The 16,221-nt window shown below is 47.9% G+C and overlaps 1 protein-coding gene across 1 annotated transcript in view; it reads left to right on the top strand.

Annotated features, from left to right (window-relative positions):
* LOC137341904 (dynein axonemal heavy chain 3-like) overlaps positions 1 to 15,460 on the top strand; it is a 490,604-nt gene extending 475,144 nt beyond the window's left edge. Inside the window, exons 61-65 of the mRNA XM_068005410.1 lie at positions 2,207 to 2,299; positions 2,594 to 2,767; positions 6,975 to 7,085; positions 11,400 to 11,460; positions 15,218 to 15,460. Coding sequence (XP_067861511.1) covers positions 2,207 to 2,299; positions 2,594 to 2,767; positions 6,975 to 7,085; positions 11,400 to 11,460; positions 15,218 to 15,363 — 585 coding nt within the window. The 3' untranslated portion in view covers positions 15,364 to 15,460. The remainder of the gene's footprint in view (positions 1 to 2,206; positions 2,300 to 2,593; positions 2,768 to 6,974; positions 7,086 to 11,399; positions 11,461 to 15,217) is intronic.
* The last annotated feature ends 761 nt before the right edge of the window (positions 15,461 to 16,221 follow it).

Below are 16,221 nucleotides of genomic sequence, written 5' to 3'. Positions count from 1 at the left end.
GATGGATAATGGAGACAGTGTGGGGTACACAGTGTCAGCAATGGATAATGGAGACAGTGTGGGGTACACAGTGTCAGTAATGGGTAATGGAGACAGTGTGGGGTACACAGTGTCAGCAATGGATAATGGAGACAGTGTGGGGTACACAGTGTCAGTAATGGATAATGGAGACAGTGTGGGGTACACAGTGTAAGCGATGGATAATGGAGACAGTGTGGGGTACACAGTGTCAGCAATGGATAATGGAGACAGTGTGGGGTACACAGTGTCAGCAATGGATAATGGAGACAGGGTGGGGTACACAGTGTAAGCGATGGATAATGGAGACAGTGTGGGGTACACAGTGTAAGCGATGGGTAATGGAGACAGTGTGGGGTACACAGTGTAAGCGATGGATAATGGATACAGTGTGGGGTACACAGTGTAACCGATGGATAATGGAGACAGTGTGGGGTACACAGTGTAAGCGATGGATAATGGAGACAGTGTGGATACACAGTGTAAGCGATGGATAATGGAGACAGTGTGGGTTACACAGTGTAAGCGATGGATAATGGAGACAGTGTGGGATACACAGTGTCAGCGATGGATAATGGAGACAGTGTGGGATACACAGTGTCAGCAATGGATAATGGAGACAGTGTGGGGTACACAGTGTCAGTAATGGATAATGGAGACAGTGTGGGGTACACAGTGTCAGTAATGGATAATGGAGACAGTGTGGGGTACACAGTGTCAGTAATGGATAATGGAGACAGTGTGGGGTACACAGTGTCAGCGATGGATAATGGAGACAGTGTGGGGTACACAGTGTAAGCGATGGATAATGGAGACAGTGTGGGGTACACAGTGTAAGCGATGGATAATGGAGACAGTGTGGGTACACAGTGTAAGCGATGGATAATGGAGACAGTGTGGGGTACACAGTGTAAGCGATGGATAATGGAGACAGTGTGGGGTACACAGTGTAAGCGATGGATAATGGAGACAGTGTGGGGTACACAGTCTCTGCGATGGATAATGGAGACAGTGTGAGGTACACAGTGTCAGTAATGGATAATGGAGACAGTGTGGGGTACACAGTCTCTGCGATGGATAATGGAGACAGTGTGGGGTACACAGTGTTAGCGATGGATAATGGAGACAGTGTGGGGTACACTGTCAGTAATGGATAATGGAGACAGTGTGGGATACACAGTGTAAGCGATGGATAATGGAGACAGTGTGGGGTACACAGTGTAAGCGATGGATAATGGAGACAGTGTGGGGTACACAGTGTCAGTAATGGATAATGGAGACAGTGTGGGGTACACAGTGTCAGTAATGGATAATGGAGACAGTGTGGGGTACACAGTGTGAGCGATGGATAATGGAGACAGTGTGAGGTACACAGTCTCTGCGATGGATAATGGAGACAGTGTGAGGTACACAGTGTCAGTAATGGATAATGGAGACAGTGTGGGGTACACAGTCTCTGCGATGGATAATGGAGACAGTGTGGGGTACACAGTCTCTGCGATGGATAATGGAGACAGTGTGGGGTACACAGTGTAAGCGATGGATAATGGAGACAGTGTGGGGTACACAGTGTCAGTAATGGATAATGGAGACAGTGTGGGGTACACAGTGTAAGCGATGGATAATGGAGACAGTGTGGGGTACACTGTCAGTAATGGATAATGGAGACAGTGTGGGATACACAGTGTAAGCGATGGATATTGGAGACAGTGTGGTGTACACATTGTAAGCGATGGATAATGGAGACAGTGTGGGGTACACAGTGTAAGCGATGGATAATGGAGACAGTGTGGGGTACACAGTGTAAGCGATGGATAATGGAGACAGTGTGGGATACACAGTGTCAGCGATGGATAATGGAGACAGTGTGGGGTACACAGTATTAGTAATGGATAATGGAGACAGTGTGGGGTACACAGTGTCAGCGATGGATAATGGAGACAGTGTGGGGTACACAGTATCAGCGATGGATAATGGAGACAGTGTGGGGTACACAGTGTCAGCGATGGATAATGGAGACAGTGTGGGGTACACAGTGTCAGCGATGGATAATGGAGACAGTGTGGGGTACACAGTGTCAGCAAATGGTAATGGAGACAGTGTGGGGTACACAGTATCAGCGATGGATAATGGAGACAGTGTGGGGTACACAGTGCTCCTTCTGAGGTTTCATTGTTTCTTTTCACAGGTACCCTCCATGTGGTCAGCGAAGTCATACCCCTCGCTGAAACCTTTGGGCAGTTACATCACTGACCTGTTGTCCAGACTTCAATTCTTTAAGGTAACAGATTAAATGCAGTTTTATATATAATTGGACCAAGCTCCGGAATTCCCTTCCTAAACTTCTCCGTCTCTCTCTCTCTTCCTTTAAGATGCTCCTTAAAACCTACCTCTTTGACCAAACTTACCTGTCCTAATATCTCCTTATGTGGCTCGATGTCAGTATTTCTGATTAAACTCCAATGACGAGCCTTTGGACGTTTTACTGCGTTAAAGGCTCTGTATAAGTGTAAGTTGTTGTTTTATATGTACTTTTTATTTGTTTTAGTCTCTCGTATCTTCCAATGTATTTCAGGGCTGGATTCACAGTGGGACCCCAGTCGTCTTCTGGATCTCTGGGTTTTACTTTACTCAGAGCTTCTTGACAGGTGCTCTCCAGAACTACGCAAGGAAGCACCGAATCCCAATAGACCACCTGGGGTTCCAGTTCGATGTGACTGACCAGGATCATGACATGCCATCTCCAGCGGTAAGAGCCATTTTCTAACTACACATTATGGCCCAAACACCTGACTCTATCCTGAAACTCTCCCCCACCAACCGTCCATTCACCTTCACTTAGAATCGTTTCTCTTATTGCCCATGATTTGGTGATGAACCCACCTGGGACTTTTTTTCCCATTAAACCTTCCAATGATCAGCATTATCCTAACTTTACACAGATCCCACAAGTATGGGAAGTCTCTGCTGGGCACCAATCCATGCTACCACGGGAGAAGACACACATAGTGACAGTCTCAGGCAGGAGAAAACCATTGGTCCATCTAGCCCACCTACGCACAGTATTCCCTTCGGCCCATCTAGCCCACCTACGCACAGTATTCCCTTCGGCCCATCTAGCCCACCTACGCACAGTATTCCCTTCGGCCCATCTAGCCCACCTACGCACAGTATTCCCTTCGGCCCATCTATCCCACCTATGCACAGTATTCCCTTCGGCCCATCTAGCCCACCTATCCACAATATTCCCTTGGTGCATTTCTATTAACCCTGAATCCCATTTGTTGACAAGAATCTGTCTTGCTCCTCCTTGAAGCCAGCTAAGGTTTCTTGTTCTACCATCCATGCCAGAAATCTGTTCCACAAATTACTTTTTAGTAAAGAAGTTCCTCCTGCATTTCCGATTATCTTTCATTGTCTTTAATTTGTAAATATGATCCCTTGTGCTTAAATTCTGTGCATTGCAGAAAAGCTTGCTTGGATCCAATTTGTCCAACCCTTTCATCATTTCCAACCCTCCTATCATATCCCCTCTCAGTCTTTTCTTCAACCCCTTTCCTCATTCGTCATTCCCTTAAACTCTGGGATTGAGCGCGTGTCCAGTGTCCAGGGTTTACTATGTAGCATTTGGAATGAGATGTGCTCATTTTGGTTTAAAAGTGCAACCTATTTTGATGTATAATAATGATGTATAATGATGAAAAATAAATGCTGCTCCATCTGACGAAGTTTGTTGCTGATCCCTCTCACACTTTCTGATCACGAATCTCATTTCCCCAGGGTTTACAGCTCTGCCACACTCCGCCACTCAGCCTGTCAGACAAGCAGCAATTGGTCACATTATCCAGATTGTCAGGAGATGACTTCCCATGGAAGGTCCCTGATCGTGTGCCGTGACTTCAGCGGAAGATTGGCGAAAAACCCGGAGAAACGGCAGATATACGGAGACCCCACGGGAATGAATACCATTGAAGTTTAGTTCTGTGTTCTCGCAAAAGGCCCACACCTGAAACATTAACCTGTCCGTTCTCTCCACAGAGGCTGACTGACCTGCTCCACATTTTGTTTCAGATTTCCAGTATTTGCATTTCTTTTGCTATTTCCTAACGTGTAGTGTTGAGATTTTTTTAACCCCTTATTTGCTGGACAGCTCTTGTGGCTTCAGTGTCCCTGCTAGTTCTTTGTGGTTTTGCTTGGGACTGTTATTTTTAAATCCTTGTTTAATCCATTATGGGACTGTCTCACCACTCGAACTCTGCAATGTTCTGTGGTCCAGGTGCACAGGTGCCTGTGAAGCTCTCACAGGAATGGATGTTCTCACTGGAAGGTGCCGAGGACAGCACGTACTGCCCACGAACCTGGGGATAACAGGCAGCAACACAGCTCATCAAAACACACAGCAATGCACACTTCCCAACCACCCTCGGGTCCTCAGGCCTCCTATCGATCAGCAACACAGAGCAATTCCTCACTATATTTTGTAGAAAGCAAATATATAAGGAAAAAATAATAACAGCAGAATAAAAACTTGTAGATCACGTGAGAAGTAATGTCAAATTACACAACCTATACCACAGCTTCAACCCGTAGATCTCGTTTATATCACAGGAAGTCCATGTCCAGGAGCACTGAGTCAACGCATTACCATCACTCAATTGTTTAGAGACAATGCTTTTTTTTATTCGTTCATGGGATGTGGGCGTCGCTGGCGAGGCCGGCATTTATTGCCCATCCCTAATTGCCCTTGAGAAGGTGGTGGTGAGCCGCCTTCTTGAACCGCTGCAGTCTGTGTGGTGACGGTTCTCCCACAGTGCTGTTAGGAAGGGAGTTCCAGGATTTTGACCCAGCAACGATGAAGGAACGGCGATATATTTCCAAGTCAGGATGGTGTGTGACTTGGAGGGGAACGTGCAGGTGGTGGTGTTCCCATGTACCTGCTGCCCTTGTCCTTCTAGGTGGTAGAGGTTTGGGAGGTGCTGTTGAAGAAGCCTTGGCGAGTTGCTGCAGTGCATCCTGTGGATGGTACACACTGCAGCCACAGTGCGCCGGTGGTGAAGGGAGTAAATGTTTAGGGTGGTGGATGGGGTGCCAATCAAACGGGCTGCTTTGTCCTGGATGGTGTCGAGCTTCTTGAGTGTTGTTGGAACTGCACTCATCCAGGCAAGTGGAGAGTATTCCATCACACTCCTGACTTGTGCCTTGTAGATGGTGGAAAGGCTTTGGGGAGTCAGGAGGTGAGTCACTCGCCGCAGAATACCCAGCCTCTGAACTGCTCTTGTAGCCACAGTATTTATGTGGCTGGTCCAGTTAAGTTTCTGGTCAATGGTGACCCCCAGGATATTGTTTGTGGGGGATTCGGCGATGGTAATGTCAAGGGGAGGTGGTTAGACTCTCTCTTGTTGGAGATGGTCATTGCCTGGCACTTGTCTGGCGCGAATGTTACTTGCCACTTATGAGCCCAAGTCTGGATGTTGTCCAGGTCTTGCTGCATGCAGGCTCGGACTGCTTCATTATCTGAGGGGTTGCGAATGGAACTGAACACTGTGCAGTCATCAGCGAACATCCCCATTTCTGACCTTATGATGGAGGGAAGGTCATTGATGAAGCAGCTGAAGATGGTTGGGCCGACGACACTGCCCTGAGGAACTCCTGCAGCGATGTCCTGGGGCTGAGATGATTGGCCTCCAACAACCACTACCATCTTCCTTTGTGCTAGGTATGACTCCTGCCACTGGAGAGTTTTCCCCCTGATTCCCATTGATTTCAATTTTACTAGGGCTCCTTGGTGCCACACTCGGTCAAATGCTGCCTTGATGTCACTCTCACCTCACCTCTGGAATTCAGCTCTTTTGTCCATGTTTGGACCAAGGCTGTAATGAGGTCTGGAGCCGAGTGGTCCTGGCGGAACCCAAACTGAGCGTCGGTGAGCAGGTTATTGGTGAGTAAGTGCCGCTTGATAGCACTGTCGATGACACCTTCCATCACTTTGCTGATGATTGAGAGTAGACTGATGGGACAGTAATTGGCCGGATTGGATTTGTCCTGCTTTTTGTGGACAGGAATACTTGGGCAATTTTCCACATGTCGGGTAGATGCCAGTGTTGTAGCTGTACTGGAACAGCTTGGCTAGAGGCACGGCTAGTTCTGGAGCACAAGTCTTCAGCACTACAGCCAGAATGCTGTCGGGGCCCATAGCCTTTGCTGTATCCAGCTATTTCTTGATATCACGTGGAGTGAATCGAATTGGCTGAAGACTGGCTTCTGTGATGGTGGGAATATCGGGAGGAGGCCGAGATGGATCATCCACTCGGCACTTCTGGCTGAAGATGGTTGCAAACGCTTCAGCCTTATCTTTTGCACTTTTTCAATTCCAGTGCCTGTTCAGATCTGTTTGATGCGCAGAAGCTAAAGGATTAGTCCTTCTGGACACTCATATCGCTCATTAAATGAAATTTATCTTGTTAGTCACTAATCAGCTGATACTGTGTGTGAAGTCACTGAGGAAAAACTGCTTGGAATTTGCCATTTTACAAAGAAGCAGTGAGAATAGGGGAACGCAGCAATGTGCCTGAGGTATGGTATGTCACACAGAACCCGAACACATCTATCACTGTCAACACATGCCGACTAGAACATGCTCCACTGTCCCTCCACACGACTCAATGAACAAGTAAATTCTTTAAAAGGTTTTCACAAGTTATTGGTGGTGATATTCAGAAAACATCATTAACATTATGAGACACTATGAATGTAGATTGGTCTTAATGATTAAAGTTTGCAACTTTTGATTTTAAAAAACAAGGCCTCAGTGTTCTAGAACAGTCTTTGTGCGTCTATATTTGGCGCTAGAACTTAAAGCCAGATATATATTTAGACATGGAATGATATCTGCATCATTCAAGAAAAGTCTTGTGACATTCCGTGACTATGTATCATTAATTTATTTTTAACTTTAGGTGGATGGAGTTTACATTAAAGGTCTTTACATGGAGGGAGCGAAATGGGACCGGAAGAGGCACGTGATTGGAGAATCCCTTCCCAAAGTGCTCTACGACAATCTACCAATTGTATCCTGGCCTGTGATTGTTTGAACCACATTTGCAGATGTATTGCAGAGATCAGTTAAAACAAACTATTGCACCAATAATTCTTTTTATTCATTCTCAGAATCTGGGCAAGGCCAGTATTTATTGCATAACTTCAGCGCCCTTGAGAAGGTAGTGGTGGCCCTTCTTGCAGTCCGTGTGGTGAAGGTTCTCCCACAGTGCGGTTTGCGAGGGAGTTCCAGGATTCTGACCCAGTGACGATGAAGTAACGGCTGATATATGTCTAAGTCGGGATGGTGTCTGACTTGGAGTGGAATTTTGAGGTGATGTTGTTCCCATGCAGATACTTCCCTTGATCTTCAAGGTGGTCGAGATCACGGGTTTGGGAGATGCTGTCAAAAAAGGCCTGGAGGGAGTGCATTTTTAAGCCAGTGGATGGGCTGCCAATCAAGTGGGCTGCTTTCTCATGGATGGTGTTGAGCTTCTTGAGTGTTGTTGGAGCTGTACTCATCCAGGCAAATGGAGAGTATTCCATCACACTCCTGACTTGTGCCTTATAGATGGTGGAAAGGCTTTGGGGAGTCAGGAGGTGAGTCACCCGCTACAGAATACCCAGCCTCTGACCTGCTCTTGTAGCCACAGCATTTATGTGGCTGGTCCAGTTAAGTTTCTGGTCAATAGTGACCCCAGGATATTGATGGTGGGGGATTCAGCGATGGTAATGCCGTTGAATGAATGCCGTTGGTGGTTAGACTCTCTCTTGTTGGAGATGGTCATTGCCTGGCACTTGGTCAAATGCTGCCTTGATGTCAAGGGCAGTCACTCTCACCTCACCTCTGGAATTCAGTCTTTTGTCCATGTTTGCACCAAGGCTGTAATGAGGTCTGGAGCCGAGTGGTCCTGGCGGAACCCAAACTGAGCATCAGTGAGCAGGTTATTGGTGAGTAAGTGCCGCTTGATAGCACTGTCGACGACACCTTCCATCACTTTGCTGATGATTGAGAGTGTACTGATGGGGTGGTAATTGGCCGGATTGAATTTATCCTGCTTTTTGTGGACAGGACTCACCTAGACAATTTTCCACATTGTCGGGTAGATGCCAGTGTTGTAGCTGTACTGGAACAGTTTGGCTTGAGGCGCGGCTGGTTCTGGAGCACAAGTCTTCAGCACTACAGCTGGGATGATGTCGGGGCCCATAGCCTTTGCTGTATCCAGTGCACTCAGCCGTTTCTTGGTATCACATGAAGTGAATCGAATTGGCTGGAGACTGGCTTCTGTGATGGTGGGGATATCGGGAGGAGGCCGAGATGGATCATCCACTCGGCACTTCTGGCTGAAGATGGTTGCAAACGCTTCAGCCTTGTCTTTTATCCTTATGTGCTGGACTCTGCCATCATTGAGGATGGGGATGTTTGCAGAGCCTCCTCCTCCCGTTAGTTGTTTAATTGTCCACCACCATTCACAACTGGATGTGGCAGGACTGCAGAGCTTTGATCTGATCCGTTGGTTGTGGAATCGCTTAGCTCTGTCTATAGCATGTTACTTCCGCTGTTTAGCACGCATGTAGTCCTGTGTTGTAGCTTCACCAGGTTGGCACCTCATTTTTAGGTACGCCTGGTGCTGCTCCTGGCATGCTCTTCTACACTCCTCATTGAACCAGGGTTGATCCCCTGGCTTGTTGGTAATGGTAGAGTGAGGAATATGCCGGGCCATGAGGTTACAGATTGCGCTGGAATACAATTCTGCTGCTGCTGATGGCCCACAGCGCCTCATGGATGCCCAGTTTTGTGCTGCTAGATCTGTTCTGAATCTATCCCATTTAGCACGGTGGTAGTGCCACACAACACGTTGGATGGTATCCTCAGTGTGAAGACGGGACTTTGTCTTCACGAGGACTGTGCGGCGTTCACTCCTACCAATACTGTCATGATGTGGAGATGCCGGTGATGGACTGGGGTTGACAATTGTAAACAATTTTACAACACCAAGTTATAGTCCAGCAATTTTATTTTAAATTCACAAGCTTTCGGAGGCTTCCCCCTTCGTCAGGTGAACGATGTGAAATGAAATCGACATCGTTCACCTGACGAAGGAGGTAGCCTCCGAAAGCTTGTGAATTTAAAATAAAATTGCTGGACTATAACTTGGTGTTGTAAAATTGTTTACAATACTGTCATGGACAGATGCATCCGTGACAGGTAGATTGGTGAGGACGAGGTCAAGTAAGTTTTTCCCTCGTGTTGGTTCGCTCACCACCTGCCATAGGCCCAGTCTGGCAGCTACGTCCTTCAGGACTCGGCCAGCTCGGTCAGTAGTGGTGCTACCGAGCCACTCTTGATGATGGATATTGAAGTCCCCCACCCAGAGTACATTCTGTGCCCTTGCTATCCTCAGTGCCTCCTCCAAATGGTGTTCAACATGGAGGAGGACTGATTCATCAGCTGAGGGAGGACGATAGGTGGTAATCAGCAGGAAGTTTCCTTGCCCATGTTTGACCTGATGCCATGAGATTTCATGGGGTCTGGAGTCACTCCCAGGGCCACTCCCAGCCGACCGTATGCTACCGTGCCCCCACCTCTGGTGGGACTGTCCTGCTGGTGGGATGGTGATGGAGGAGTCTGGGACGCTGGCTGATAATCACAAGTAACAAAAGCTGACACTGAATGAGTCCCAGTCTAACAGCCATATGTTCAGCAGAGTGAGTGATTGTGTTTTCACTAATAACCTTGAAGTGGCAGGTGTGACACGATCAGTTATCAGGGTATGGTTTCCACTGGCACAGTCCTGAATGCTGCACCAGTCCCTGCCACCATTTGCTTCGTCCCATTCTATGATTCTCACTTAGAACCATAGAAAAGATACAGCACAGAAGGGGGTCGTTCGGCCCATCGTGTCCGTGCCGGCTCGAAGAACAACCAGGTGCCCATTCTAATCCCACCTTCCAGCACCCGGTCCGCAGCCCTGCAGCTTACAGCACTCGATGTTCACTTCACATCATTTACTTTAACTCTCCTCCCAGCACCTCATCAGTCAGTCTCTAAACGGTTGTCATTTTGAGAAGCCTGCCCGAATGAATTTGTATAAATATGAGCAATCTGTGTGTTCATATCATCACTTTTATTGACTGTGTCAGTTCTGGAGAATGCTGAAGAATTATGAAGCACCAGCTCTAAACTATGATAATCTTCACCCTTTTTGAAGAGTATTAATATGTTTGCACCAAAATAAAATGTTTGATGGCAAATTTCAAATCTCTGAGAATCCTGTCAATGAGACAATGTTCTCTGGGTTCACGCTTTTGTACAACGGGATTTGGTCTCATTGGGTCAGACATGTGATGTGATTCTGGCTCTTTATCTACAGATTGTAATTTGCCAATTTCCTAAACTTGGCGAGAGACTGATGGAAGAAGAAGTCATTGGGGTCGATTTTCACCCCTTCACCTGGTGTTAACAGGGGGGAATGGCCTCAGAATGGGGTCGGGAATCTCACTGCCCTGGTAACCCCGGCAATGCCACCACCGCCATTTTAAAAGGGGCCTGGTGTCCACAGCACCGCCTGTTTCGGGCGATAGGCCCCTTTTAATACGGAAATCGGGGTCCTGTGATGGTATTAGGACCCTGATCGCCATTGTAGATCGGAACTGATTGGAGTCTGCGCTGTGCAAGTCCCAGTCTGTTCTACGGGCGATGGAACCGAAATGGCCCGGCCAAAGGGAAATGTCGAATATTTCTGTGGGCCTCGGGACCAGAAGTAAAATAATCTGGGCTACTGCTGCCCCGCCACCACCCCCCGCCCCCGCGATCACTACCCCCTCCGTCTACGTGACCCCCACCACGTTCGCGACCCCTGCCCCCTCCTCACCCCACCCCGACCCCGCTGGTGGCCTCGCCTCGGCCCAATCGTGAGACCTCGATCCGCCGAGCTACACCGGCAATGCCTATTTGGCCCCCCACAGCTCATTGGCCAAATTTAAAGGAGGCCGAGGCTTCTTCACCCCGGGAAGGGCGGCCGACCTGTGCACTCCTCCAATTGGACGCCCGAAAGTCAAAACAGGGAAAGAGGAGAACTCGGAAAGTGAGATTAACCGGGCGGAATTTGCAGCTGCTGCGGAATCAGGATTAGCAGAGGCCTGAGAGCAGGTGGGCCCTGACATTCTGGGCAGGGTGTGGGGTGAGGTGGAGTGAGGTGGGGCTGGTCACTAGATGTGGAGGCTTCGAGTCTAACGTTATGATTGCACAGTGTGACTCGCTCTAGGCCATGAACATTTCCAGAGTGAGATTCTGTCTCCGCTCTCTCTCTCTCTCGTTTCCTACCCTTAACCAATTCAATCAGATTTGGCTCAAACCAGGTGAAAAATCATCATTTCAGGAAGAATCTGTTTATGGATGTCCAGGTGGGAACATATCTCCGTATATTAAGCATTGCCGTTATAGTCTTATTGCTAGTCCAACCGCCTCACTGTTACATTGGACAATACAAACACTCTCTTTATTGAAAACAACAGCTTGCATTTATATATAAAGGGTTTAGCATCGAAAAATGGCCAGACACTTCACAGTGGTGTAATCAATAAAATGGACCCTGAGTTAAAGAAGGAAACAATAGGTCAAAGGCCTGGTCAAAGGGGCGGGTCAAAGGCCTGGTCAAAGGGGCGGGTCAAAGGCCTGGTCAAAGGCCTGGTCAAAGGCCTGGTCAAAGGGGGGGGTCAAAGGCCTGGTCAAAGGGGCGGGTCAAAGGCCTGGTCAAAGGCCTGGTCAAAGGGGGGGGGTCAAAGGCCTGGTCAAAGGCCTGGTCAAAGGGGGGGGTCAAAGGCCTGGTCAAAGGGGCGGGTCAAAGGCCTGGTCAAAGGGGCGGGTCAAAGGCCTGGTCAAAGGCCTGGTCAAAGGGATGGGTCAAAGGCCTGGTCAAAGGGGCGGGTCAAAGGCCTGGTCAAAGGGGGGGGGGTCAAAGGCCTGGTCAAAGGGGCAGGTCAAAGGCCTGGTCAAAGGGGCGGGTCAAAGGCCTGGTCAAAGGGGCGGGTCAAAGGCCTGGTCAAAGGGGCGGGTCAAAGGCCTGGTCAAAGGGGCGGGTCAAAGGCCTGGTCAAAGGGCGGGTCAAAGGCCTGGTCAAAGGGGCGGGTCAAAGGCCTGGTCAAAGGGGCGGGTCAAAGGCCTGGTCAAAGGGCTGGTCAAAGGCCTGGTCAAAGGGGCGGGTCAAAGGGGCGGGTTTTAAGGAGGGCCTTAAAAAAAGAGGGCGATGGAGAGGTGGAGGGGTTTAGGGAGTTGCAGATTGTGGGGCCCAGACAGCACGGCTGGCAATTGTGGGGCGAAGGGGGGTGCACAGAAGGCCAGAGTCAGAGGAGCAGAGAGATCGGGAATTGTTGGACTGGAGGAGGTAACAGAGATAGAGAGGGGCGAGAAACAGGAGGGTGAGAATTTTAAATTTGAGGCGTTCTCGGACCGGGAGCCAATGTAGGTCAGTGAGCACGGGGGTGGGTGAATGGGAGAACGGGTCTTGGTGCGAGTTAGGATACGGGCAGCAGAGCTTTGGATGAGCTGAAGTTTATAGAGGGTGGAAGATGGGAGGCCGGTCAGGAGAGCATTGCAATAGTCGAGTCTGGAGGTAACAAAGGCATGGATGGGGGTTTCAGCAACAGATGAAGTGGAACTAGGTGGTCTTAATGATGGAGAGTATGTGGGATCAGAAGCTCATCTCAGGGTCGAATAGGAGGCCCTTCAAGTATTTATCCAATTCCCTTTTGAAAGTTACTATTGAATCTGCTTCCACCGCCCTTTCAGGCAGTGCATTCCAGATCATAACAACTTGCTGCATAAAAACATTTCTCCTCATCTCCCTCTGGCTGTTCTCCCAATTACTATAAATCTGTGTCCTCTGGTTACCGACCCTCCTGCCACTGGAAACAGTTTCTCCTTATTTACTCCATCAAAACCATTCATGATTTTGAACACCTCAATCAAATCTCCCCTTAACCTTCTCTGTTCTAAGGAGAACAACCCCAGCTTCTCCAGTCTCTCCACATAACTGAAGTCCCTCATCCCTGGTACCATTCTAGTAAATCTCCTCTGCACCCTCTCTAAGGCCTTGACATCCTTCCTAAAGTGTGGTGCCCAGAATTGAACACAATACTCCAGCTGAGGCCTAACCAGTGTTTTATAAAGGTTTAGTATAACTTCCTTGCTTTTGTGCTCTACACCTCTATTAATAAATTGTAAACAATTTTACAATTTAATAGAGCCCAGGATCCCATATGCTTTTTTAACAGCCTTCTCAACTTGTCCTGCCACCTTCAAAGATTTGTGTACATACACCCCCAGGTCTCTCTGTTCCTGCACCCCCTTTAAAATTGTACCATTTAGTTTATATTGCCTCTCCTCATTCTCCCTACTGAAATGAATCATTTTACATTTCTCTGCATTAAATTTCATCTGCCATGTGTTTGCCCATTTCAACAGTCTGTCTATGTCCTCCTGAGGTCTGTTTGCTACATTTCTGAGCTTCGTATCATCTGCAAACTTTGAAATTATACCCTCTGTACCCAAGTCCAGGTCATTAATATATATCAAAAAGAGCAGTGGTCCTAATACTGACCTCTGGGGAACACAAATGTATACTTCCCTTTGCTAGAGCAATCCCAAACTAATCCCACTATCCCACTCTCTCCCCATAGCCCTGTATCAATCCAAAACTAATCCCACTGCCCCATTCTCTCTCTATAGCCCACTGCCCTGCTCTCTCCCCATAGCCCTGTATCAATCCCAAACTAATCCCACTCTCTCCCCATAGCCCTGTATCAATCCAAAACTAATCCTACTGTCCCACTCTCTCCCGATAGTCCTGTATCAATCCCAAACTAATCCCACTGTCCCACTCTCTCCCCATAGCCCAGTATCAATCCAAAACTAATCCCACTGTCCCACTCTCTCCCCATAGCCCTGTATCAATCCAAAACTAATCCCACTGTCCCACTCTCTCCCCATAGCCCTGTATCAATCCCAAACTAATCCCACTGTCCCACTCTCTCCCCATAGCCCTGTATCAATCCCAAACTAATCCCACTCTCTCCCCATAGCCCTGTATCAATCCAAAACTAATCCCACTGTCCCACTCTCTCCCCATAGTCCTGTATCAATCCCAAACTAATCCCACTGTCCCACTCTCTCCCCATAGCCCTGTATCAATCCAAAACTAATCCCACTGTCCCACTCTCTCCCCATAGCCCTGTATCAATCCCAAACTAATCCCACTGTCCCACTCTCTCCCCATAGCCCTGTATCAATCCAAAACTAATCCCACTGTCCCACTCTCTCCCCGTAGCCCTGTATCAATCCAAAACTAATCCCACTGTCCCACTCTCTCCCCATAGTCCTGTATCAATCCCAAACTAATCCCACTGTCCCACTCTCTCCCCATAGCCCTGTATCAATCCCAAACTAATCCCACTGCCCCACTCTCTCCCCATAGCCCTGTATCAATCCCAAACTAATCCCACTGTCCCACTCTCTCCCCATAGCCCTGTATCAATCCCAAACTAATCCCACTGTCCCACTCTCTCCCCATAGCCCTGTATCAATCCAGTGTGCCGGTGGTGAAGGGAGTGAATGTTTAGGGTGATGGATGGGGTGCCAATCAAGCGGGCTGCTTTGTCCTGGATTGTGTCGAGCTTCTGGAGTGTTGTTGGAGCTGCACTCATCCAGGCAAGTGGAGAGTATTCCATCACACTCCTGACTTGTGCCTTGTAGATGGTGGAAAGGCTTTGGGGAGTCAGGAGGTGAGTCACTCGCCGCAGAATACCCAGCCTCTGACCTACTCTTGTAGCCACAGTATTTATATGGCTGGTCCAGTTAAGTTTCTGTTCAAGGGTGAGTCCAAGTTCCAACAACCTGTGTACAGAACTCTCTCCGAGCCTCTCTCCCCTCTCGGTGATAATTTTAAATTGATGACCCCTCTTCACTGACTCCCCAAACAGAGGAAATTGTCTTTCCAGATTCAATCTAGCAAAACTCTTGATAATTTGAAATATAATTATAAGATAAATATCCAACGGGCTGCATTACTTTAATCAATTGAAATCAGACATCAACACAGTTGCTATTACGGTTCAAGATGTGTGACACATTGACAGATTTTGTTTCTGATTCTTTGCTCCACAGTTTACAAGACAAGTGTTCGGAGAGGAATTCTCTCCACCACCGGTCACTCCACCAACTATGTCCTGACAATCGAGTTACCATCAGACCAGCCTCAGAATCATTGGGTCAACAGGGGGGCGGCCTGTTTGTGTCAGCTCGATTACTGACGCCCCTAACACGAAGCACACGGGCACTTACTCTGTGTAGCCAAAGGGTGACTTCCTCCCACTGTGCAAACAGGACGCTGTACTCTAATCCATAGTTACCAGGTTTATAAAGATTATTTGTGTACCAGAACCGTGTCTGCCTTTTATATACAAGTTGATGTAAGTTTCAGTGCATGTATTGCTCATTTTTATTGCAGTGTGAAGGAGCAGCTTGAAATGAACCAATTGGGATGTCAACACTTTCCTGATGAGCTCTCAGGGCTTTCTGCTGTCTTTCTGTGTCCGAGTGTGAAACTAACTGTACATTCACCTCATGAGTGAGTGTGATTCTAACTGTACATTCACCTCATGAGTGAGTGTGATACTAACTGTACATTCACCTCGTGAGTGAGTGTGATACTAACTGTACATTCACCTCGTGAGTGAGTGTGATTCTAACTGTACATTCACCTCGTGAGTGAGTGTGATACTAACTGTACATTCACCTCATGAGTGAGTGTGATACTAACTGTACATTCACCTCGTGAGTGAGTGTGATTCTAACTGTATATTCACCTCGTGAGTGAGTGTGATAGTAACTGTACATTCACCTCATGAGTGAGTGTGATTCTAACTGTACATTCACCTCGTGAGTGAGTGTGATACTAACTGTACATTCACCTCGTGAGTGAGTGTGATTCTAACTGTACATTCACCTCGTGAGTGAGTGTGATACTAACTGTACATTCACCTCATGAGTGAGTGTGATACTAACTGTACATTCACCTCGTGAGTGAGTGTGATTCTAACTGTATATTCACCTCGTGAGTGAGTGTGATACTAACTGTACATTCACCTCATGAGTGAGTGTGATACTAA

This window comes from Heptranchias perlo, chromosome 24 (genome assembly GCF_035084215.1).
Source record: "Heptranchias perlo isolate sHepPer1 chromosome 24, sHepPer1.hap1, whole genome shotgun sequence".
In the NCBI taxonomy this organism is placed as follows: domain Eukaryota; kingdom Metazoa; phylum Chordata; class Chondrichthyes; order Hexanchiformes; family Hexanchidae; genus Heptranchias; species Heptranchias perlo.
Note: the sequence above shows the minus strand (reverse complement) of the source record. Positions and strands in the feature narration are given on the sequence as shown.